At 40.4% G+C, this 24,059-nt stretch overlaps 1 protein-coding gene across 2 annotated transcripts in view; it reads right to left on the reverse strand.

The window, feature by feature from the left end:
• Positions 1-2,397: 2,397 nt before the first annotated feature.
• The window catches only part of Iqub (IQ motif and ubiquitin domain containing), a 70,203-nt gene continuing 48,541 nt past the window's right edge, over positions 2,398-24,059 (reverse strand). The window contains exons 9-13 of one of the 2 annotated variants that reach the window (NM_172535.3): positions 19,396-19,566; positions 11,670-11,846; positions 8,137-8,385; positions 7,217-7,402; positions 2,398-3,775 (exon numbers count right to left, since the gene is read on the reverse strand). In NM_172535.3, the coding sequence (NP_766123.2) occupies positions 3,590-3,775; positions 7,217-7,402; positions 8,137-8,385; positions 11,670-11,846; positions 19,396-19,566 (969 nt within the window). In that variant the 3' untranslated portion in view covers positions 2,398-3,589. The remainder of the gene's footprint in view (positions 3,776-7,216; positions 7,403-8,136; positions 8,386-11,669; positions 11,847-19,395; positions 19,567-24,059) is intronic. The other variant, XM_017321506.2, reaches the window with a different exon arrangement.

A 24,059-nucleotide genomic window follows, 5' to 3' on the forward strand; every position in this document is an offset into this window, starting at 1 on the left:
TGTTCTCTCAAGTATCCACTCTACCAAAATATCACATGCCCCTTTACAGGCAGCTTCCAGAAAACCACCATGAGTCTATTCTCAGCAAAACATCCTCCCATAAGACAGTTTCCATAAAAACATCACATGACACAACTGAGTCTCCAAAGAAGCCAGAAATTTCCACTTCAACTCTCTGTCTCTCTGTTTCTCTGTCTCTCTATCACACACACACATACACAGAGAGAGAGAGACAGAGACAGAGATACAGAGAGAGAGACAGAGGAGAGAGAGGGGGGGGCATGTACTGGAATCGCACACAATACATTTCTTCTTCCATGATGTTCTGTCTCACTGCAAGCCTATACTAACACTGCAAACACATTCTCACACTTCTGAAAATATGAGCTCAAAAAAAAAAAAAAAACCCTTTCCCGTTCAGATTCTGTTTTTCTGAAGTATTTTGTCACATGATGGGAAATGGAATGGAGCTAAGCCCTGTGTTCAAGGAGATAAACAGATTAATGATATTAAATGGAGTTAAGGGAGTGGAGTCAAAGGGAACTAGGCAAGATTCCACCTAGCTAAGTTTCCATCTTGTAAAGAGGATGTTCCTCAAGGAACATTGCCACCTATACTAAATTCACAATGCATGTGCAGTTGTACAGTGATAGTTATATTATGTTAGGTGGTATTATGACCTGATTATTGTTTTCATATGGACATATGGAGATATGTGTGTCAAGGTGACAAGGGGTGGATTGCGATGGCTAGTTTCAATTGTCAACTTACCCATATTTGGAATGAACTAAAATTCAGAAGTGAAGGCAACACCTGATTTGGATCTTGAGGCAGAAAGAAAATATGCCTTTGATGGGTATCTTGAGGCTAGAAGACACAAGCTTTTGATCTAGATCTTGAGGTGAGATGATGAATGCTTTTGATCTGGATCAACTTAGGTTTAATCCATAGTTAAGGCATAGTAGCCATGGTAATAAAGATCTATAATAAAAAACAAATTAAAATCTTAAGTCCAAGTGTGGTGGTTACAGGCCTTTAAACCCAGCATTCAGTGGACAGAGGCATGCAGATCTCTGAGTTCAAGGCCAGCCTGCTCTGTAGAGCAAGTTCTATGTCAGCCAAGCTTAGGCAGTGAAGGCAACCACTGAAAACATAAAGCTGGTGAAGATGTGACTGAACAAGGGAGACATGTTCCAGCCTCAGCAAGCAGCAGAACTTGGCAGCTTCAGCCATGTCATTCTGGCTTTCCAGTCAAGAATCTGCCTCCAAGTCTAAGTAAAGTTGCTGAGGCCAAGTATATGCCATTGGAATCCCTGCCTGGAGGCTCAGAGAGACTATTGTGTGAAAGTGGTTATGGAATCTCCCTCCAAGACTAAAGAAGTCTGCTGAGGTCAGGCATGTGACAGGGGTGTCCCTGCATGGAGATCCAGAGAGGCCACTGTGCGAAGCTGTGAAGGTAAAGCCTGAATTGTGTCACATACCCCAAGAGATGCTAGAGCCGTGAGATACCTGTCACAGAAAGCTGCTAACAGGGAGTAGAACCAGCCTAACAGAAAAAGTGCATCACGGTCAACAAAGCCGAGAGGAATTGAGATCTGCAGAGCATTTTGACATCAGATGTGACACTCAGAGTTGGGTTTGCCCAGCTGGGTTTTGGTCTTGCTTTGGATCAGCATTTCCTCACTGTGCTCCTGTCCCTGTATTTAATGATGTAACTAGCAATGGTAATGTATATCTTGTGCCATATGTTGGATGTATAGAATCTTCTTATTTATTTTGATTTTACAGGGGATTACAGTAAAGAGATTGCATGAATCTCAGAAGAGAATTTGAACTTTTTTAGACTTTTAAACATTGTTCTGACTGTGATAGATTATGGGGACTTCTGAGTTGGACTAAATGCATTAAGCATTGTGTTATAGCTCATGGAGTAGAGTGTAATAGTTTGAATAGGATGGTCCCATAGACTCATGTATTTGAATGCTTCACTGTAGGGGGTGCCATTATTAGGAGGTGTAGCCTAGTTGAAGGAGGTGTGACCTTGTTAGACCAAGCTTATCACTGTGTAGGTGGAACTTTGAGTTCTTAAATGCTCAAGCTACACCCACAGTGAAACACATCCAGTCTCCTCCTTGATGACTTCAGATCAAGATGTAAAACTCTTGACTCCTCCAGCACAATGTCTGCCTACGCACTGCCATGATGATAATGGACTGAACCTCTGAAACTGTAAGCCAGCCGCAATCAAATGTTGTCTTGAGTTCTCCCAAAGAGTTCCCTTGGTCATGGTGTCTGTTCACAGCAATGAGACCCAAATTAAGACAGCCATGCTCTTGCTATGTAAGGAAAAATTGTAAATATTCTAGATATGTGTTAACATATCAAATATTTATATGCAGCAAATATTTATAATGAATTTATTAATCACTAGACTTGAAAGAACAACATAATTTACATAGAATTAGAGTAAAATGTGTTTCTATAGTTCTATAACATGAGATTTTACTAATTTGAATTATATCCCCACTTTGTTGTTTTTCTTTCCCAATGCTTTCTATTTAGCCCTCCATAACTGTTCAACCATTAACTCCCCTTCTCTTCCCTCTAAAACCATGGAAACTTGTATGCTTTTCCTCTGTTTCCAAATGGAGAAGGCAACTGGAGCAAAGGAGGGTGTGAGACTGGGGGTTTGTTATCTAGTTCTTGAGGTCATCTTAGTTTGGTTGTTCTTTTGCAGACTGGTTACCAGTCCTCGCAGTGATCTACTTATCTCCTTTCCATTCTCTCTGGGTTCTCTGGCTTCTCCATCAGATTTTGTATACCTGAAACATGACCCTGGATTCCTTCTGTTTCCCTGTGTCACGTATGTCGTAGAGTAGGGCCTTTTTTGTAAATAAGCTCTTCTTGAACCATGCTCTTTGGGGTGTGCCACGTTTGGATACATCATCATCACATATTTCAGACAGATATGGAGTCAGTGGTTATTGATTAGTTTATTGAGAAGCAGTGGACAGTTGATTTGATCAAGTTTATGCTTCTTACAGAATCTCAACACTACCCTGTAGGAAGCTTTTAACATAACGTTTCTACTGTTTGCCTTGTTTCATGGCATGCAATGCAGATGTTTCGCTTTGTTTGCTATAGTTTCTTTTCTTGTATTATGCAGTTAAAAGGTAAAAGTAGACAATAAAAGTCAAATATTCAAATACTTATGTCAAAATACAGGCTTATGTACAGAAAGTAAATATGCTCATAAAGTATATGTTAAATAAATATATTACTTTCACTGAAGGTTTTGTTTCACTGATGTATTTTGACTATAAAGCATTTTCTTAAATTAACATGAAAATAGATAAAAATAAAATGTTCTCTTTAACTATTAATGTTAGTATCAAATTTATAGATTACTAACCACCTAACAAGGGTGGTTTTTTGTGTATACAGATTTTTTCTATTCATATAACAAAGTACTCAGTAAAGCAAATAATACAAATAGAAATATATAGGTGGTTTTCCATGTCACATGACCTCTGTATTACTCTCATCGTAGAGAACAAAACCTCTCATCTTCAAATTGATATTCTTGAATCTAATGAGGTTGAATCCTACGGGTTATTATGATTTTGGGTGGACTCTTTGTGGAGTGTTTACTCCTGATATCTTCTACTTCATCATCATTAAGTATAAGTGACGCCAACGTTGGGATCTGTGAAAAATAGTTTTTAGCCAGGATATGTTTGTGCTTGATCTTGTGAACAAAATGGTGTCCATACCCCTGCAAATAAAGGAAAATAAAGTTTTATGAAAATCCATAAATATATATTTTGCCAGATGAAACACGACCATGTCCCAGTATCTTTGCTTATCAGTTTATTCAACCTAGGATACTTTTCTTCTTCTCACTTTGTCTCTTAGTTCCTGTGATGCTTCAGTTTCAAGTCTACCAAGACTCTGTGTTTCTCTGTCTCTGTCTCTGTCTCTCTCTGTGTGTCTCTCTTTCTCTCTCTCTCTCTCTCCAAACTACTATTGTTATTAGTTCTTTACTCTTTCTCTCCTCCATTTGTACTTACAGTAATTACCTGGTATGGGGTAGGATGTACCCAGGTTTCTATTTTATTCCAGTGGCATGTAATAATCAACAGTTTTATACATGCCTATACATACATACATACATACATACATTGGACAAAGCTTAAAGGAAAGCATTTTATGATGAGTTCTCAAAAAGACTCATGCTCCAGGGAGGGTCTGCTCCATGGAGTCAGTCTGCAGAGCTGTGCAATAGCTCCAGAACAACTCAAGGAGGGGAGTCGGGGGAGACAAGTTTTATGGGAAGATGCTTTTAAAAAGTGCGCTCACAAGATTGCAAGGGAAGATGGAAGAGCAGAGCTGGGTGCAGTAGAGAACGACTAATCTATATCCTTCTCCACAGCATCACTGCAAGCAGCCGGAAAGCACAAAGCTCCCATGAACCTCGGCGGCGCTATCTGCACCAACAGGGAGAGGTGTAGTGGCCTTGAACTCCAAAGGGAAAGTGCGGGGCAGCATTACTGCCCTCAGCCTACAAGCACAAGCGTCAAGTCCAGCCAGCCTTGGGGCATCAGACATCAAGCTGGAAACTTGCACGAAACCGACCCGTGGACACCCTGAGTAGCAGTAGTATCACCCTGACTCTGAGCAACAGCAAGATATCAGAAATGAGTCTTGGCAATGGTTCAGTATTTACGATATTTTAAAGACGGAGAAACAGAGTAGTTTGTGCTCAATGGAGAGAGGTGGAACAGGTGTGAGAGAAGGAAGCGGTAGGCAGGAAAATAGCTCATTGCTGATAGGGGCCAACAAGGTGGTGTGCAGCAGCCTGGAGCTTGCACATGCTCACCACTGCCAACACAGCTCCGCCCCCAACACACTGTAAGTCTGTACAACTGCCCTGTTTCTGAGCAATGATAGGACATCAGAGAGGAGGAACAGTTCATTTTCTGGATTGGACTCCCCTGGAAGGTTTTGCCGATTCCACATCTTTAGCCATCTTCTAAAATTCCTTAATGTAAAGTAAATATGTCCCACAGGTTGATAGTGACAGACAGGAAAGAAACTGGGACGTGGTAGATGACTTTTAGCGAATCACTGGCCCAACTTTAGCCAGTTTGCATGGAGAAGTTCAATCGACGTCACTCCCACCGTCTCAGAACAGAACCCTCTCCTCTGCCAAAGAATGAGATCATTTTAAATTCTCTTGTTGTTGTTGTGTTTGTTTCTTTGCTCTGTTGTTGCTTCGGGGGGTGGGTGGGGGGAGGACTAAGGGGATTCTGGAAATGCTTTGACTTGCTGCATAGACGTGAACTATTCAGAACAGAATGGACAGTAACGTAACGCTCGCAGGACGGCACAAACTGGAGACCCTGGAGAGCGGCAAAGGTTTGGAATCAGGACGAGAGCCTCTGCTCCACTTGCGGAAATTAAGAGCGACTGGTGTCCTGAGACGAGAAATGCACATGGACGGAACATTTAATCTGAGAGTGCAGTGATTTGATTAGATCCACAAAGGAGTTGTGTGGATTAATTGAGGAAGAACCGGAATATCAGCTTTGGGAATGAACTTCAATTTCATTGTGGGTCCTAGATGAAATGATATTGCCAGTATTGGCTGTGCTTCCAGTGATTAAATATTTATGCGGCAGCTTAGTTTACTAAATATAACATTTAACACAGCTTCAATTTCTTTCTGCGCATTCTTTCAGTCCCTAGAGTGAATGTTTTCATAGCCTGGGTTCTTAGAACTCAGAAATTATTGGAAAAGGCTAAAGTTGTAACTAGTTTCCTCCCTTTATATCATCCCTCGCCTTCCTTAATAATCAAACAAGGAGCAGCAGCATCTTAGGACAGCACTGTTCTTGGTCCATGGCTTTAGTCTCCTTTAATGGTGTCGTGCATGGAATTAAAGATACCACAATATAATAAACTGAGAGAGAAGCAGGGCCAGCTCTTGGAGACCTGCACTCAGAGGATACATGGAGCCCGTCAGGAATACCTCAATTTTATTCACCAGAATGCTTTACAGAGTGCATCTTAAGAGTTACTGAAATGAAGTAGTAGTCCCACTTTGTGGTGCTGCCATCTCTCCTAGTTAGGCAGAAGCAAATGGAAGAATAAATCCCATATATGTGACTCCCAAAGTTATGAATAGAATTTGACAACTGAGTACTTTTTTAGGCAGACACCTGCCATTAAATCAAAGGACAAAGTCTGGGTTCCCTAATAGTTATATATTGATAATTAGCATTATTTAGTATACAGAGACTTTGGACTTCATGTTTTTCAATTAATATGCAAAAGAGTAAGTTTCATCATGGTGTCTTCACGCAAGTATGTCTCGCACGTCATTAATGCTCACTCATCTCTGCTTCTCTTACCACTGTGGACTCCTCCCTGCCCTGCAAAGACGTCCCAGTCTCCTTTTACATGGCTTTTATTTTCAAATTTTAGATTTCATATGTAGAAGGAACACGTGTGCTACTCATCTTTTCCAGTCCGACTTATTTTAACATTACACTCTGAATAAAACTCTAATGCAATACATACAAGCAACACAAACATTTGTATATCCATCCATCAATTGATTGAACCTAAGTTAATTCTATACCTTAAATGTTTACAGATCTCTCTGGGGTGTTCAGACTTAGATCTCATCAGACATAAACTGTCATAGCTTCACCATAGGACAGTTCTATTACTTGCACTTCGGGGAAGCTCTGTACTGATTTCCATAGTGGATACACCAGCTGAAATTCCCCCAGATGTGCCCCACCACCACATCTTTGTCAAAATTTATTCAACAAATACTTAAACAAAGCCCTGGTCTTCAACAGGCCTTACTATTGGTATGAAAAGGATAGAAATATGTGAGTGAAACAAAGTCCTTCCCAGAACCTCCTGTGCACTGGATGTGCTTGAACTTGTTAGAAAAGAGTGAGATGATGCTAGACGTTTATATATTCAAATTTCTCATCCTTACCCGATATACCTTAGCTTCCTGTTAATTTTCACATCTTTAGCACACATCATCTCCATATCTTGCTCTTGTCACTCCATGTAGCCCCAGATAACTGTCTATTGATTCAGTAGAAACCCTTCAGCCACTGGTATATTAAAGGGCACTCAGACTGCCTGTTGTAATCAATTGGCTAACTTAAAATCTCCAAGTCCGGCATCTTACCTTTTCAATACTCGGTAGCCTGAGGTGAGCTGTGCTTTCATCCTTGGTGAGAAGAATGCAGTTCCAGGGAGACCACTCCACGTGTTTATCCCACCTGACCATGACCAGGTCATTGAGATCATCCCAGGCACTGAGGGCCGACTGGGATGCCCAGATGTTCTCTGTCAAGTATTTAATATCCTGAAGCTACATGCCAAAAGAAGTTCAAACAATAATTTGGTTTGCTTCTAAGTAATTGGTTTAAATATCATCATGCTAATTGGGGAAATAATTAAATAGTGATGAGTAAATTTTTTTCAAGGGGTGCAGCATTCATCAGACTTTAGGATTTGTGTGTGTGTGTGTGTGTGCCACACTTTGTCATCTTTCAACATCGCCCACATGAAATCTGCTATCAGACATCTCAGGCATCTTATTCCCTGACTGTGAATTCCAGTCTCTTAAAGCTCACCGGCTTTATGATCTTTGCCATCATTCTTTGTAAACATCTGCCTTCTTTCCTAAGGTGTGCTATCTGGCTTCCCAGTGAATTTTCAGAGTGTAGTATGGAATGTAAGCACCAAGAACACATCTATGCCAGAATCTCAGAAATTCAATAGCTGTCTGCTTTAGGACATCCTAATATGGCTTCCACAGCCCTTTAGAACCGCTCTGAGCCCTAAGAGCCTCTCTGACAGATAAATTTCACGTGCATTGCATGGTTGTTTTGTCTGTATGCATGGTCGGTGCAGTGACTACAGAGGCCAGAAGAGGGCATCAGATTCCCCTCCGACAGGAGTTACGAGGCCTTGTCAACTGCTCTGTGGGTGATGGGAATGGAACCTGGGTCCTTTGGAAAAGCAGTCCGGGCTCTTAACTACTGAGCCATCTCAAGGGCCCCCCAGCTCTGTTTCATAATTAGCACCTTTTAAAGCTCATACCTGCATCAGAAAAGCAATCTGGGAGTTATCCCCATAATCAGCTTCAGAGTAGTAGAGCCGCTGAAGTAAACACTTGTACTTCAAAAACGATTCCCGCCTCTGAGTCTCATTCTCCAGGTTTATGCAGTGGCGGCAGCGGTACACACGGTGGGAGGTGGGTGAGACAGAAAACTCCACAGAAGGCAAATAATTTTGGCAACTGTGGCAAAAGTAAATCGTATCATAAAACTTCAGTGGGTCTTGAGGGACCTAAATAGAAAGAAAAAAGAAGATGGAAACTCAAGACACATACTAAGCAGAAGGATGAGGAGTGCTCAAAATTAACTCTAAAATCACTTACTCTTAAAAAAAAAAAATCTTCTTTTTCTTTTAACTGCCTATTGTGTGTGAGACTTAAATCCCAAGCAAGATTTATTTTCCGGGCCAAAATATTAAAAATCTATGCCACACACCAACCGCTAGACAGACGTTGGCAGAGTCTTTAGAAAATCAGTCATTGACTATTAGCACATTTTTAAAAACATATTTTTCTCATCTACTACTGGGAACAAGCGATGGCTATCTGCCCTCAGTGACCCCATTCAGTACTATATTGAAAGGTGTTTCCTGTGTGATAAGGAAGGAAAATAAATCAATTCAACTGGAAGAGGCAGAGGGTAACATTTATCTCGCTGTGGTTGACCTGAGAGCTTCGCGAGGCTGACTGGCTGTCTTTTCCCCTGTGATGTTTCCAGCGAGAAATCGGCTTCCGTCCTTATTTTTGTCCCACTGTATACAAGCTGCTCTTCGTCCTGGGCCAGCGCTTTGGCTTGCTGTCCTTTGTTCCTTGTATGTCATGGCTCACTGGCTTCTCCTCAATCTATGGGTTTAGTTTGTTCATCAAATTCAGAAGAATGACGGCCATTATTTTAACAAACTGTTTCCTTCATCCTTCGCTCTCTAATTTGAGCCTCTGCCATACAGAGGGGCACTTGAACCTTTCCCACAGCCCGATGGTGCTCACGTTGTTTTTCATTCTGTCTCCCCGTGTGCCACCGTGAACAGTTTCTATCGTGGTCTTCTAGTTCAGTGATTACTGGTTTCTTCTTCAATGTCACCAGTCTCCACTTAATTTAATCAAGTGTGGTTTTCCGGCTCAAGGGTGATAGCTTTCTTCCTCAGCAGTTTTACAACGCGTATCTTGAATGTCTTCGCTTAATTTATGAACCTCTGAAATCTTATGACCTGACCAAAGGTCTTCTTCAGGTAATTCCAGCATTCGTCATTTGAATGATGATTTAGCTGCTTGTTTTACTATCACATTTTGTTTACGTGTCTCATCTGGTTTTGGATGTGAAACATTATGAAGTTTACTTTAATTGTGAATATTTTTATTTCCATCAGTAGCTTTATATATTTATTTTTCAGAGGAACAGTTAAAATTTTTAATAATAGCTTGATCAGTTAATGTCATGGTTTTAAGTTTGTGGGGTTTTGTTGTCTTTTGTTGTTTTGTTTTGTTTTTTAAACAAGAATAAAGCAGTTCTCCATTTGGGGCCAAAAACTTCCCGCTACTGAGTCAGTCCCCTTTGTATGCCTGCCAATTACTCCATGAACTGGAGTGTCCCAGTCTGTCTTGGGAACAGAGAACAGGTAACTAGCTTGTGTTAAGTGTTGAATGTTGTTACCATGTATCCTTTAAGGGGTGTCTCTCTTCACGTGTCATCCTCAGATTCCGGCTCTGAGGGGAACGCAGCTGACTATGTAAGTGGGACACTGTTGTCCTGTGAACTTCTGACCTACGCAATCCATTCATAGCCCTGTGTCCTTCAAGCTTCTGTCACATGGGTGTGAGGGATAGAGAGAGCCTCATGCCTTCAACCCAGCTTAAGGAACCCAGAGCCTCTCTTTACCCCCCTGCTCTAGTACAGCACGGTTCTCCTTCACAACCGAGTGGGATCAGCACAGGCTTCCTTCGTTCATTTATCTTCGTCCAGGAATCACAACCTGCCACTGCCTCGTGGCTAGTGCCTTGAAAAACTGGTTAACTTTCTTTACTTCAAGCAGGTAGGCAACTCCAAACTAGCCCATGGTGGCCAGAAATTTTAAAAAGGGATGCTATACATGACAAAGGAGTCATGGCAATTCAGTGAAGATTTACCTTTTTAAAAAAATATATGAAAACGGTTAACAAAGCTAAACTTTGTAACTTGACTAACCTTTGTAGTGTAAGAAAAAGAAAAAAAAAAAACTCAAAAGTCCCAGCTGCAAATCAGAATGGCAAAAGAAAAAAGGAAAAGAAAAAACCCTAGAATAAAACAGAAGACAAGTGTTGTTCCCTGAAGTGAGAAGATAAGAATCAAACTCCTGCATCTCGGGATTGTATCTATGGCTTCTGAGCTGTAACGACCAACCGCTGATACATCTAAGCATGGGCAAATCTCAAATGAAATGAGAAGAAGGAAGCTTGTCTCAAGAGACTGCATGTGGTTCCACAATAGAATTATTCTGTTTATAAGGCATCCTGGAATAAATAAAGCCATCGAAATAAAACACAGGTTGGCTAAGAGCTGATGACGGCAGGGCCGTCTGTGAGGGTGAAGTTTTCTTTGGATTCGATGTATTGCTAGTTACATGACTTTATGTATTATTAAAACTTACTGGAAAAGTGAACTTTTATCAAAGAAATTTCAAAAACAGCAATATAACATGACGTAATGGTGTACAGTACAAATTCTCTTATTATATCGCTGCAAGGCTATATAAACAAACCAATTTAGTCACAGGGAAAACTATGAAGTGATACATGGGAAACTTTCCTCCCAGCCTTTTGAACAGCATAATCACTTTTAATTAATTGAAAAAGAATATGAGCAGCAAGCACTTTTCATTTTTCTAGATTTTTGTCTGCATTATGAGGTTGTGGTTCTGTTAAAATTCTAAAAATCGTCAGCTTCCTAGATTATAATTCGAAAACTAATCCTACAACTATAACTCTTTAGCGAAACTTCCCAATTTACTAAAAGTGTTTCAAATAGCTTTGAAAGAAAACAAAGAGGTATGCGTGTCCCCTAGAAAGCTAATCGTACTTGTGGAGAGGGCATAGTGGAACCCAAAGTCCAGCTCAGTCTGTAGCTCTTTGGGATGTCTTCGTGGACCCAGTCACTGACACTGACAGTTATGTAAGTGCTAAAGACAGACAGACAAGGCACACCGGGAGAGTAGGGAGAAACGGAAAGGCCAACTTTCTCCTCGGCCTCATAAGAGAGAAGGACGAAGAATTTGATTTTTGAAAAATGAGAGAGAGTTGGCAAGATCAAATAGAGCACAGCACTGCAGGTGGGAGCGACGGTACGAAAGCCGGGGGTGAGAGGGAAAATTCATGTGCCAAAGAGGGGAATGGGGGAACCTCAGCTTGTTAACGGAATGATAAGGCTGGGAGCTCAGCAAAGGGGCAGCCGCGCTTAGATTTGACATAAAGCAAACTTCGAATATCTTTCAGCTAACGACATAGCATCTTAGGATCTGGAAAATCAGGACAGTATGTATCGTACCTTAAGGTACTTTGCAACTTCAGGATTAAACAGAGGAGTTTTGATGTAGTGAATAAAGAGCGTTGTGATTCTCTTTCTGAGTCCTTCGAGATTATGAGGTTTGACTCCTCTCATCATAAGGTCAACTTCTCTGTCAATCAGTTCTAGGATTTCTTGAGTCAGTTTACACTCATGTTCCTAAGCAAAACACAAAGTACTCAGTATAATTATCTTAAAACACGATTTTTAAAGCTACCACCCAAACAAACTGGAACCCACATCCTGAAACATTTTAAAAAGTGACAGAAGGAAAATTTGGCACAATTAACCATTTATATTAAATAGCTAGTTTGATAATATGCACCACATGACTCAGAAAATCTACATAGGTGCTTTAAAGTACTTATAGAGATATTGTTCATAGTAGCCAAAAGTTAGAAACAACTAAAAAAAGTTAGAAAATTATATATATCTATATATATTATAGCTTATCAATATGGTGGAATTTATGGAAACGAATAAATTATACTATAGCTATAAATCTTAATGCTTACACCTTATAAAGTAAAGAAGCAAAATGAACAAGGTTTAAACTGCTGCATGCAGTATAATTTCACAATAGGTCGAAACTAAAAACGCTGAACCAAATTATTTATAGGCTGTACAGAGGAATGAAAATCATTCAGAGAAACTCATGGAAATGGCTGTTCTTTGGTGATTAATTCAAGGAGACAAAAGGAAGTCTAAAATGGGGAAGAGAAGGGTGGAAACCGCATAGAGTTTACAAGGATGAATTGTCCTGTTCAGCGCTGCTGAACTATTGATGTACTTTGTATATGTCTATCATACCATCAAATACTTTTTAGTAAAGTTCTAAAACTGGATAGTTTGAACAAGCAAACTCTGCGTGAAGTTAGGGGCTTAGCACAAAGCTACGGCCATTCCACTACCTGGAGGAAACCAGATGGGACAGTTTGTATGGAGGAGAAAAGGGTAAAGAGAGTCACTGTAAGGCAATGCTCTTTCATACTTTTTCATACCTGGTAATAGTAATAAGTTGAAATGGGTGAGGCCTCACCCTGGAAGCATTTTATGAGGACTTTGGAAAAATAGATTTCCATTAATCCTGCTTTCATCCCTAAAACTCTAATGTAGCTCTCTGAAATGGTATCTTACTTATATAGTCACATACTCATAATCTCAAGATCTCTCTCTCTCTCTCTCTCTCTCTCTCTCTCTCTCTCTCTCTCTCTCTCTCCCCCTTTCTCTCTAGGTGATCCTAGTGTGTACTCAGGTTTAAAATTCATTGGTCTTTATTAGAATAGATTTGAGTGGACAGATACACATGTACATAAGTAGCTTATATAAGGTTGTATCAAGTCAACAGAGTCAGAATTTGAGTTAGGTTTACTATACCTTTATCTTTCTTCAAAATATTGCTAAATAAATCCACATACACATAGTTTAGGTAAGCAAATTCAAATGCATACATTGTCTTTGGAGTTCATCCCTTGCCTCTTTAGTCCGATCTCTCTCCTCTCTCTCTCTCTCTGCTCCTCTCTCTCTGCTCCTCTCTCTCCTCTCTCTCCTCTCTCTCTCTACTCTCTCTCTCCTCTCTCTCCTTTGTCTCCTCTCTCTCTCTGCTCCTCTCTCCTCTCTCTGCTCCTCTCTCCTCTCTCTCCTCTCTCTCTCTCCTCTCTCTCTTTGTCTGTCTGTCTCTCCCCCCCCCCCAGTCTGATGACCCTTATTTCTTGCCTCTGCACCTTTGCTTCTCTTTTGCTATCTAAGTAGGTTTCAATCAAAACTGTTTACACCACCATCACCACCACGATCTTTGCAAAGGTGGTCGAGAGAAAATGCAACATGTGAAACACGAAACCTGTGAACCAATTACCTAACTCTATAATGTATCTTAAAACCTTTGTGTATCTGGGTTCTGATTCTTCTTAATCCAACGTGAGGAAACAATAAAATGAGTAAAAGAAGAAACATGAGGGAATCTGCTGCAGCCTTGATGCTGATAAGCACGACAGAGTCTGTACTTTGCCCATTAACCTCACTACTATAATCTTATTCCCGGGAATCAGGGAGGGGAGTGGTTGCATCTGTCCAGATTGTAGGAACTGATAGCAAAGCAGTAGATCAGAACAGCAGTACCTAGGGTTCTGTAGCCACACTGGAAGCTCTCACGCGCCCCCTCATGGTGAGTCATGGGAAGACAACTCACAGCCCAGTAACTTTGGAGCGCTACTTGTGAAGATATGTTTAGTCGGCTAGGGCAAACTCACACCCTTGATTCAGCAAAAGAAGACAACAATCCTAATCCTTGCTATGACACCGGGAAAATCCCTACTTTCTCCTCTATAAGTTTCAGTGTCTCTAGTTTTATGTGGAGTTCCTTAATCCATTTAGACTTGACCTTAGTACAAGGAGATAGGAATGGATCAATCTGCATTCTTCTACATGATAACCTCCAGTTGTGCCAGCACCATTTGTTGAAAATGCTGTCTTTTTTCCGCTGGTTGTTTTTTGCTCCCTTGTCAAAGATCAAGTGACCATAGGTGTGTCGGTTCATTTCTGGGTCTTCAATTCTATTCCATTGGTCTACTTGTCTGTCACTATACCAGTACCATGCAGTTTTTATCACAATTGCTCTGTAGTAAAGCTTTAGGTCAGGCATGGTGATTCCACCAGAGGTTCTTTTATCCTTGAGAAGAGTTTTTGCTATTCTAGGTTTTTTTGTTATTCCAGATGAATTTGCAGATTGCTTTTTCTAATTCGTTGAAGAATTGAGTTGGAATTTTGATGGGGGTTGCATTGAATCTGTAGATTGCTTTTGGCAAGATAGCCATTTTTACTATATTGATCCTGCCAATCCATGAGCATGGGAGATCTTTCCATCTTCTGAGATCTTTAATTTCTTTCATCAGAGACTTGAAGTTCTTATCATACAGATCTTTCACTCCCTAGAGTCACACCAAGGTATTTTATATTATTTGTGACTATTGAGAAGGGTGTTGTTTCCCTAATTTCTTTCTCAGCCTGTTTATTCTTTGTGTAGAGAAAGGCCATTAACCTGATCTTGATTTAACTTTAGTACCTGGTATCTGTCTAGAAACTTGTACATTTCATCCAGGTTCTCCAGTTTTGTTGAGTATAGACTTTTGTAGATGGATCTGATGGTGTTTTGGATTTCTTCAGGATCTGTTGTTATGTCTCCCTTTTCATACCTGATTTTGTTAATTAGGATGCTTTCCCTGTGCCCTCTAGTGAGTCTGGCTATACCTTCCTTGACGAAGGTATCATTGAGAAAAGTGCTGTTCAGTTTCCACGTGAATGTTGGCTTTCTATTATTTATGTTGTTATTGAAGATCAGCCTTTATCTATCTTGTTGATTTTCTCAAAGAACCAGCTCCTCGTTTGGTTGATTCTTTGAATAGTTCTTGTTTCCACTTGATTGATTTCACCCCTAAGTTTGATTATTTCCTGCCGCCTACTACTCTGGGTGAATTTGTTTCCTTTTGTTCTAGAACATTTAGGTGTGTTGTCAAACTGCTAGTGTGTTCTCTTTTTGTAGGCACTCAGAGCTATGAGTTTTCCTCTTAGAAATGCTCTCATTGTGTCCCATAAGTTTGGGTATGTTGTGGCTTCATTTTCATTAAACTCCAAAAAGTCCTTAATTTCTTTCTTTATTCCTTCCTTGACAAAGGTATCATTGAGAAGAGTGTTGTTCAGTTTCCACGTGAATGTTAGCTTTCTATTATTTATGTTGTTATTGAAGATCAGCCTTAGTCCATGGTTGTAGTCTCCCCTCCCCAAGCCTGAAACCTGCTTGCTCTGGGGTGGAGCTTCTTGCTTATTCGTTCTGCCATGCCCACTGCTGGAACCTGCCGCCTTGCTGTTCTGAAGCCATCACGTGCTCACCCTGCTACTGGACTCCGAGATTATTTGGCAGGAATCCGGTCCCCTCCCCCTTCCTTCATAACTGAGTGTTGCAACAGTAAAAATAGAGCTTTGATCACAGTGACTTTTAACTTGGCTTCATTCTTTCTTCCGCCTGTCTAGTTCTTCTCTTTCAGCCCAAGTCGCCATCTCAGTTGAACCGTTCGTTGCAAGCTGCAGGCCGGCCGCAACACATGGTGATCTGATAGGATGCATGGGACAATTTCAATATTTTTGTATCTGTTGAGGCTTGTTTTGTGACCAATTATGTGGTCAATTTTGGAGAAGGTACCATGAGGTGCTGAGAAGAAGGTATATCCTTTTGTTTTAGGATAAAATGTTCTGTAGATATCTGTTAGCTCCATTTGTTTCATAACTTGTTAGTTTCAGTGTGTCCCTCTTTAGTTTCTGTTTCCATGATCTGTCCATTGGTGAAAGTGGTGTGTTGAAGTCTCCCCCTATTATTGTGTGAGGTGCAATGTGTGCTTTGAGCTTTACTAAAGTTTCTTTAATGAATGTGGCTGCCCTTGCATTTGGAGCATAGATATTCAGAATTGAGAGTTCTTCTTGGAAGATTTAACTTTGATGAATATGAAGTGCCCCTCCTTGTTTTTTTTTTTTTTTTTGATGACTTTGGGTTGGAAGGCGATTTTATTAGATATTAGAATGGCTACTCCAGCTTGTTTCTTCAGACCATTTGCTTGGAAAATTGTTTTGCAGCCTTTCATTCTGAGGTAGTGTCTGTCTTTTTCCCTGAGATGGGTTTCCTATAAGCAGCAAAATGTTGGGTCCTGTTTGTGTAGCCAATCTGTTAGTCTATGTCTTTTTATTGGGGAGTTGAGTGCATTGATATTAAGGAAAAGTAATTGTTGCTTCCTATTATTTTTGTTGTTAACGTTGACATTCTGTTCTACTGGCTGTCTTCTTTTAGGTTAGTTGAAGGATTACTTACTTGTTTTTTTCTAAGATGTGGTTTCAGTCCTTGTATTGGTTTTTTTCTGTTATTATCCTTTGAAGGGCTGGATTCATGGAAAGATAATGTGTGAATTTGGTTCGGTCGTGGAATACTTTGGTTTCTTCATCTACAATAATTGAAAGTTTGGCTGGGTAAAGTAGCCTGGGCTGGCATTTGTGTTCTCTTAGTGTCTGTATAACATCTGTCCAGGCTCTTCTGGCTTTCATAGTCTCTGGTGAAAAATCTGGTGTAATTCTGATAGGCTTGCCTTTATATGTTACGTGACCTTTTTCCCTTATTGCTTTTAATATTCTATCTTTATTTAGTGCATTTATTGTTATTATTTTATTTTTATTTTTTTAAATATTTTTATTACATATTTTCCTCAATTACATTTCCAATGCTATCCCAAAAGTCCCCCATGCCCTCCCCCCACCCCACTCCCCTACCCATCCATTCCCCCTTTTTGGCCCTGGCGTTCCCCTGTACTGGGGCATATAAAGTTTGCGTGTCCAATGGGCCTCACTTTCCAGTGATGGCCGACTAGGCCATCTTTTGATACATATGCAGCTAGAGTCAAGAGCTCCGGGGTACTGGTTAGTTCATAATGTTGTTGCACCTACAGGGTTGCAGATCTCTTTAGCTCCTTGGATACTTTCTCTAGCTCCTCCATTGGGGGCCCTGTGATCCATCCAATAGCTGACTGTGAGCATCCACTTATGTGTTTGCTAGGCCCCAGCCTAGTCTCACAAGAGACAGCTATATGAGGGTCCTTTCAGCAAACGCTTGCTAGTGTATGCAATGGTGTCATCGTTTGGAGGTTAATTATAGGGTGGATCCCTGGATATGGCAGTCTCTAGATGGTCCATCCTTTTGTCTCAGCTCCAAAGTTTGTCTCTGTAACTCCTTCCATTGGTGATTGTTTCCAATTCTAAGAAGGGGCAAAGTGTCCACACTTTAAGTTGAAAATCTTCATTCCTATCAACTCCTATTATCCGTAGGTTTGGTCTTCTCATTGTGTCCTGGATTTCCTGGATATTTTGAGTTAGGATCTTTTTGCATTTTGCGTTTTCTTTGATTGTTTTGCTGCTGTTCTCTATGGAATCTTCTGCACCTGAGATTCTCTCTTCCATCTCTTGTATTCTGTTGCTGATGCTCGCATCTATGGTTCCAGATTTCTTTCCTAGGGTTTTTATCTCCAGCGTTGCCTCACTTTGGGTTTTTTTTTTTTTTATTGTGTCTACTTCCCTTTTTAGGTCTAGTATGGTTTTGTTCATTTCCATCATCTGTTTGGATGTATTTTCCTGTTTTTCTTTAAGGACTTCTACCTGTTTGGTTGTGTTTTCCTGTTTTTCTATAAGGACTTGCAACTGTTTAGCAGTGTTCTCCTGTATTTCTTTAAGTGAGTTATTAAAAACCTTCTTGATGTCTTCTACCATCATCATGAGATATGCCTTAAATCAGGATCTAGGTTTTCAGGTGTGTTGGAGTGCCCTGGACTGGCTGAGTACTGGGTTCTGATGATGGTGAGTGGTCTTGGCTTTTGTTAGTAAGATTCTTACGTCTGCCTTTCGCCATCTGGTAAACTCTGGATTCAGTTGTTATAGTTGTCTCTGGTTAGAGCTTGTTCCTCTCATGATTCTGTTATTCTCTACCAGCAGACCAGGGAGACTATCTCTCTCCTGAGTTTCAGTGGTCAGAGCATTCTCTGCAGGCAGGCTCTCCTCTTTCGGGGAAGGTGCACAGATATCTGGCATTCAGACTTGCCTCCTGGCAGAAGATGAAGGCCCAAAGCACGACCTGTCGAAGAAGCTGTTAGCTTCTGTAGTCCACACTCTCACCTGTGCAGACTAGTCTCGGTGGAGTCCGGGAACCAAGATGTCTCCCGCAGATGCTCAGGCAAAGTCCTCCCGGGTTGGGCGGACGCCTATCCTCTGGCAGGGAAGGTGTCCGGATGTCTGTGCTGATTGTTACGATTCTAAGAGTCTGAAATTGACCCTGGAGTTTTTCCTCTTCCTAGCAAGGACGGTTTTCCTGTCTGATTTCTGTACTTGAGCATGGACACCCGGAAACTTCTGAAATCAAACTAATGTGGAAGTCAATTTCTGAAGAAAATCGGACTGCATGGCATCCACTATCTTAACTTTTCATTTAAAAGTAGAAAATTAATAATATATGAGGGGGAAAACAAGCATACTTACATCAATATGGCATTACAACCTCTAAAGGGCAGGAGATCAGGAAGCTCAGTAGGTAGGAGCACTTGCAATGAAGGTATGAGTTCTCACTTCCATCTTCACAACTCAGAGGAAGGAAGGAGAAAACCAATCCTGAAAATATCCTGCGACCTCTATGTGTGCACTGTAACGCGCATGCACTAACGCATGCGTGCAGACACACACACACACACACAAACAATAACAATAGACTAAAATGTTAATGACTAAGCATAGTTTTTCACTGAAAACTGTTCAAAATGTAGACAATAATTGCTATTTTTTTATTCTTAAAGCATGTTATGTTACACGGCTATATAAAGATGAATTTGTATTTGAACATACTATGTTTACATTTTATTATACTATCATAAAGTATTTATGAAATTATTTGCAAGTCAGACCCACAACTTTACACATGACTGTCATCCACATAGCACATATCTTGAAAGCTTCTAGTTAAGTATTCATTCGTTGGATATATCTATCCCCAAACTTGGCAAAATAGGTTAGCTGTTTATACAATTTAATGTATGCAAACATTTATTAATAGTTATATAATCACTTAGTGACAAGAAACATGTTGAATATAGTATCCAGTCAACAGTATCTGTTGACGGTGAATGTGACATACCTTCACAGTGTGTTTAAGCGTCAGGAGTATATCCAGCCTCTCGTCTTGAGAGAGGTCTTTCAGCAGGATACACTTGTAGATGCTTTGCAGCTCTCTGGCTCTTATCGTGAACTGTGTATCCATTTCAATGGTTTTGCCATCACCTCTTCTCCAGACATTTGGAGCTGAACACTTGAAAATAAGATTATTGTTGCAATTATGATTAATTAAAGACTGAAAATAACTATTTTGTCTCATCCACTAGAAATCCATCCCCAGTCATAACTAAAAAGATCACTAAGTTTAAAAAAAAATCAAAATGAAAACAGTGCTAAGAGGAAAACGCATAGCCAAAACAACACAGTGGGAAAAAGAAAGCATCCTCACCAATGATTCTGTTCTAACTGGTGGTCTGCAAGCAGAAAAATGAAAATCCATCCATACTTATCACCTTGTACAGAGCTCAAGTCAATGTGGATCAAGGACCTCCACATAAAGCCAGACACACTGAATCTAATCGAAGAAAAAGTGAGAAATAACCTCAAATGCATCGACACAAAGGAATTTTTTCTGAACAGAACACCAATGGCCCAGGCTCTAAAATCAACAATTGACAAATGGGACCTCATGAAACTGAAAAACTTCTCTAAGGCAAAGGACACCATCAATAAGACAAAACAGCAACCTACAGGTTGAGAAAAGATCTTCACTAACCCTACATCTGATAGAGGGTTAATATCCAAAATATACAAAGAACTCAAGAAGTTAAACTTCAGAAAACCAAATAACCCATTTTAAAAATAGGGTACAGAGCTAAACAGAGAATTCTCAACTGAGGAATCTCAAATGGTGGAGAAGCAACTAAAGAAATGTCCAACATCCTTAGTCATCAGGGAAATGCAAATCAAAACAATCCTAAGATTCCACCTCACACCACTCAGAATGGCTAAGATCAAAAACCTCAAAAGACAGCTGGCGAGGATGTGGGAAGAGGAACACTCCTTCATTGCTGGTGGGATTGGAAACTGGAAAAACCACTGTGGAACTCAATCTGGTTGTTCTTTAGAAAATTGGAAATAGTTCTACCTGAAGACCCCACTGTACCCCTCCTGGATATATACATGAAAGATCACAAGGACACATGCTCCACTATATTCATAGCAGCATTATTTGTAATAGCCAGAAGCTGGAAATAACCTTCATGTCTCTCAACCTAAGAATAGATACAGAAAATATGGTTCATTTACACAATGGAGTACTCCTCAGCTATTAAAAACAAAGACATCATGAATTTTACAGGCAAATTGGATAGAACTAGAAAATATGAGTGAGGTAACCTAGACTGAAAGGACACACATGGTATGTACACACTGATAAGTGAATATTAGCCAAAAACTTCAAAATACCCATGATACAACTCACACCATATGAAGCTTACTTAACAAGAAAGAACAAAATAATGTTTGGAGGTGGATGAAAGGAAAGACCTGGTCGGGAATGGGGATGGGGAAGAAAAAATGGGGGCAGAATCAGGTACAGGGGGAAGCAGGAGAGAATTCTAGAGGGCCAGAAATATAAATCGAAATATGCAGCAGTATGTCATTGGCTGGGGACACCTCTAGAGTCTCAGACACCAATGATGTAAGAGGCTCCCAGGACCCAATGGGGATGACCTTAGCCTAAATACCAAACAGTGGGGAGATGGAACCTAAAGAGACCACCTTCAGTAGATAGACATGGCCCCCATTTGAGACATGGGGCCACCCACCCATCTTCAAAAATTTTGACCCAGAATTGTTCCTATCTAAAGGAAATGAAGGGACAAAAATGGAGCAGAGACTGAAGGAAAGGACAGTCAGTGGCCGGCCCAACTTGGGATCCATCCCATGCATAGGCACCAAATCCCAACATTATTACTGATGCCATGTTGTGCTTGCAGACAGGAGCCTAGCACAGCTGTTCTCTGAGAGGCTCTACGAGCAGCTGATTAAGACAGATGCAGTTACTTACAGCAAACCACTGGACTGAGCCCACGGACCCCAATGGAGGAGTTAGAGAAAGTACTGAAGGAGCTGAAGAGGATTGCAAACCCATAGGAAGAACAACAGTTTCAACTAACCCAGACCCCTCAGACCTCCCAGAGACTAAGCCACCAACCAAAGAGCATACATGGGCTGATCCGTAGCCCCACTATATATTTAGCAAAGGACTGCCTTATCTGGCTTCAGTGGAAAAGGACACACTTAATCCTGTAGAAATTTGATGTCTCCGAGAAGGGGCGGGGAGGGGGGTAGTAGCAGGTGAGGTGTGTGGGTGGATGGGCAGGTAAGTACCCTCTCAAAAGCAAAGGGGAGTGGGAAGGGAGGATGGGGTGAAGAACTTGTGGAGGGGTTACAAAGAAAGGAGGCCACATTTGGAATGTAAATTAATTTAATTTAATTTAATTTAATTTTAAAAAGAAAGATAATCATACTTATAGACCATGGAATAGTAAAACATTTTTTATTCATCTATTTATCTTTGATGACCTGAAGACTGAACTTCAGTTTTCTAAGATGCTCAGTAAGGACTCTATTGTTAAGGCTCATTGTAAACTCATAGTGCCCTGGATTAAAACATGTTGCTATATACTGGAGGAGAGAGTGTGTACTGCTCTGGACCCAGCATCCTTGACAGGGAGGAGAAAGAGACAGAGCGAAATGTTGTTGGGCTCCCTTGAACATATCATGTAACCAATATGTTTATATTGAAAACTAAACCTTTTAAAAAACACTTAAAGCTGCTTCCATAGCACATGAAAAACCCTGTCAGTCTTTGTGGCAGAGGGCTATTATTTAGTCTGCAGAAAGAAAAGCGCATCACCAGGATCGATTTATATTACTTCTCATAAAGAATGGCTTAATTTATATTGGAAATTACTTATTGACCCCCATAGGGAGAATAGCATATGTTTTAACATGTATTTTTTTTTATTATCTGCCTAATGCTATCTTGAATGTGTGTTTGTGTGTCTTGCTCATGTGCCTTGCCACATTAAGACAAGTTTCATAGAGCAGTGGTGGCAACCCATATTTGAAGACCTACAGACATCTCAGAAAGGGGCTGTGGGAGTCTCAGCACCTTGCATAAAATAAGTCCGTAACAAGTTCAAAGCTCTTCACAAAGCAGGTGCCCATAGTGAATCAGCTGTACCTTTGATCCTCTGACTATGTGTGTTCTGCATCCTCAGATTCAACTAACCATGTGTCAAAAAATACTTTTTACAAGAATTGTTTCCTGGAAGGGCAAGTTCCACCCTGTCCCCTCTGCACTCCATCCCTCAGGCCACAGCTCAGCCTATATCCTTGGAAGCCTGTTGCTACCCAGGACAACCAGGAGAGATTGCCATGCCCCATTGCCCAGCCAGTTGGGTCTCCAGCAAGCCCAGCAGCTGTGAGGTCTGCCCTGTTGCCTCTGAGCTCCGACAAGACAACCAAAGGAGATCAAGGGGATGCAAATTGGAAAGGAAGAAATCAAAACAGTGCTATCCACAAATGACATGATACTATATATAAGTGACCCCAAATTTTCTATGAGAGAACTCCTACAGCTGATAAACACCTGAAATTAAAGTGGCTGGATGCAAAAATTACCTAAAAAAAAAAATCAGTAACCCTCTATTATACAAATCATAAACAGGCTGAGAAAGAAATTAGGGAAACAACACTCTTTACAATAGCCATAAATAATATAAAATATCTTGGTGCAACTCTACCCAAGCAAGTGAAAAACCTGTATGACAAGAACTTCAAGTCTCAAAGAAAGAAATTGAGAAAGATAACAGAAGATGGGAAGATCTTCCATGCTCATGGACCAGTAAGATTAAACATAGTAAAAATGGCCATTTTACCAAAAGCAACCTACAGATTCAATGCAACTCCCATCAAAATTATAACACAATTGTTTCAGTCCTTGAAAAAGCAATTTTCTGATCAATATGGCAAACAACAAACAAAAGAAGACAGGATAGTTAAAACAATCCTGTATAATAAAAGTTTCTGGAGGTATCACCATCCCTGATTTCAAGTTGTACTACAGAGCAATAGAAATAAAAACTACATATTAATACAGAAACAAATAGGTTGGTCAATGGAATAGAATCAAAGATCCAGAAATAAACCCACACACCTATGGACACTTGAATTTTGACAAAGAGACCAAAACCATACAATGGAAAAAAGAAAGCAACTTCAACAAGTGGTGCTGGTCTAACTGGCTGTCTGCATGTAGAATAATGAAAATAGACCCATATTTATCATCCTCCACAAAAGTCAAGTTCACGTGGATCAAGGACCTCAACATAAAATCAGATACACTGAATCTAATAGAAGAGAAAGAGGGAGAAATTTCCTGAAGAGAACACCAATGGCTCAGGCTCTAAGGTCAACAATTGATAAAAGTGACTTCATGAAACTCAAATGCTTGGTAAGGCAAAGCATGTCATCAATAGGACAAAATGGCAGCATAGAGCATAGAAAAATATCTTCACCAACCTTACATCTAACAGAGGGCTAAAATCCAAAATATATAAAGAACTAGAGAAGTTAGACACCAACAAGCCAAATAACTCAATTAAAAAGTGTGATACAGAGTTAGTCAGAGAATTCTCAACAGAGGAACCTTGAAACACTTAAAGAAATGCTCAA

This window comes from Mus musculus, chromosome 6 (assembly GCF_000001635.26).
Source record: "Mus musculus strain C57BL/6J chromosome 6, GRCm38.p6 C57BL/6J".
NCBI classification, from domain to species: Eukaryota; Metazoa; Chordata; class Mammalia; order Rodentia; family Muridae; genus Mus; species Mus musculus.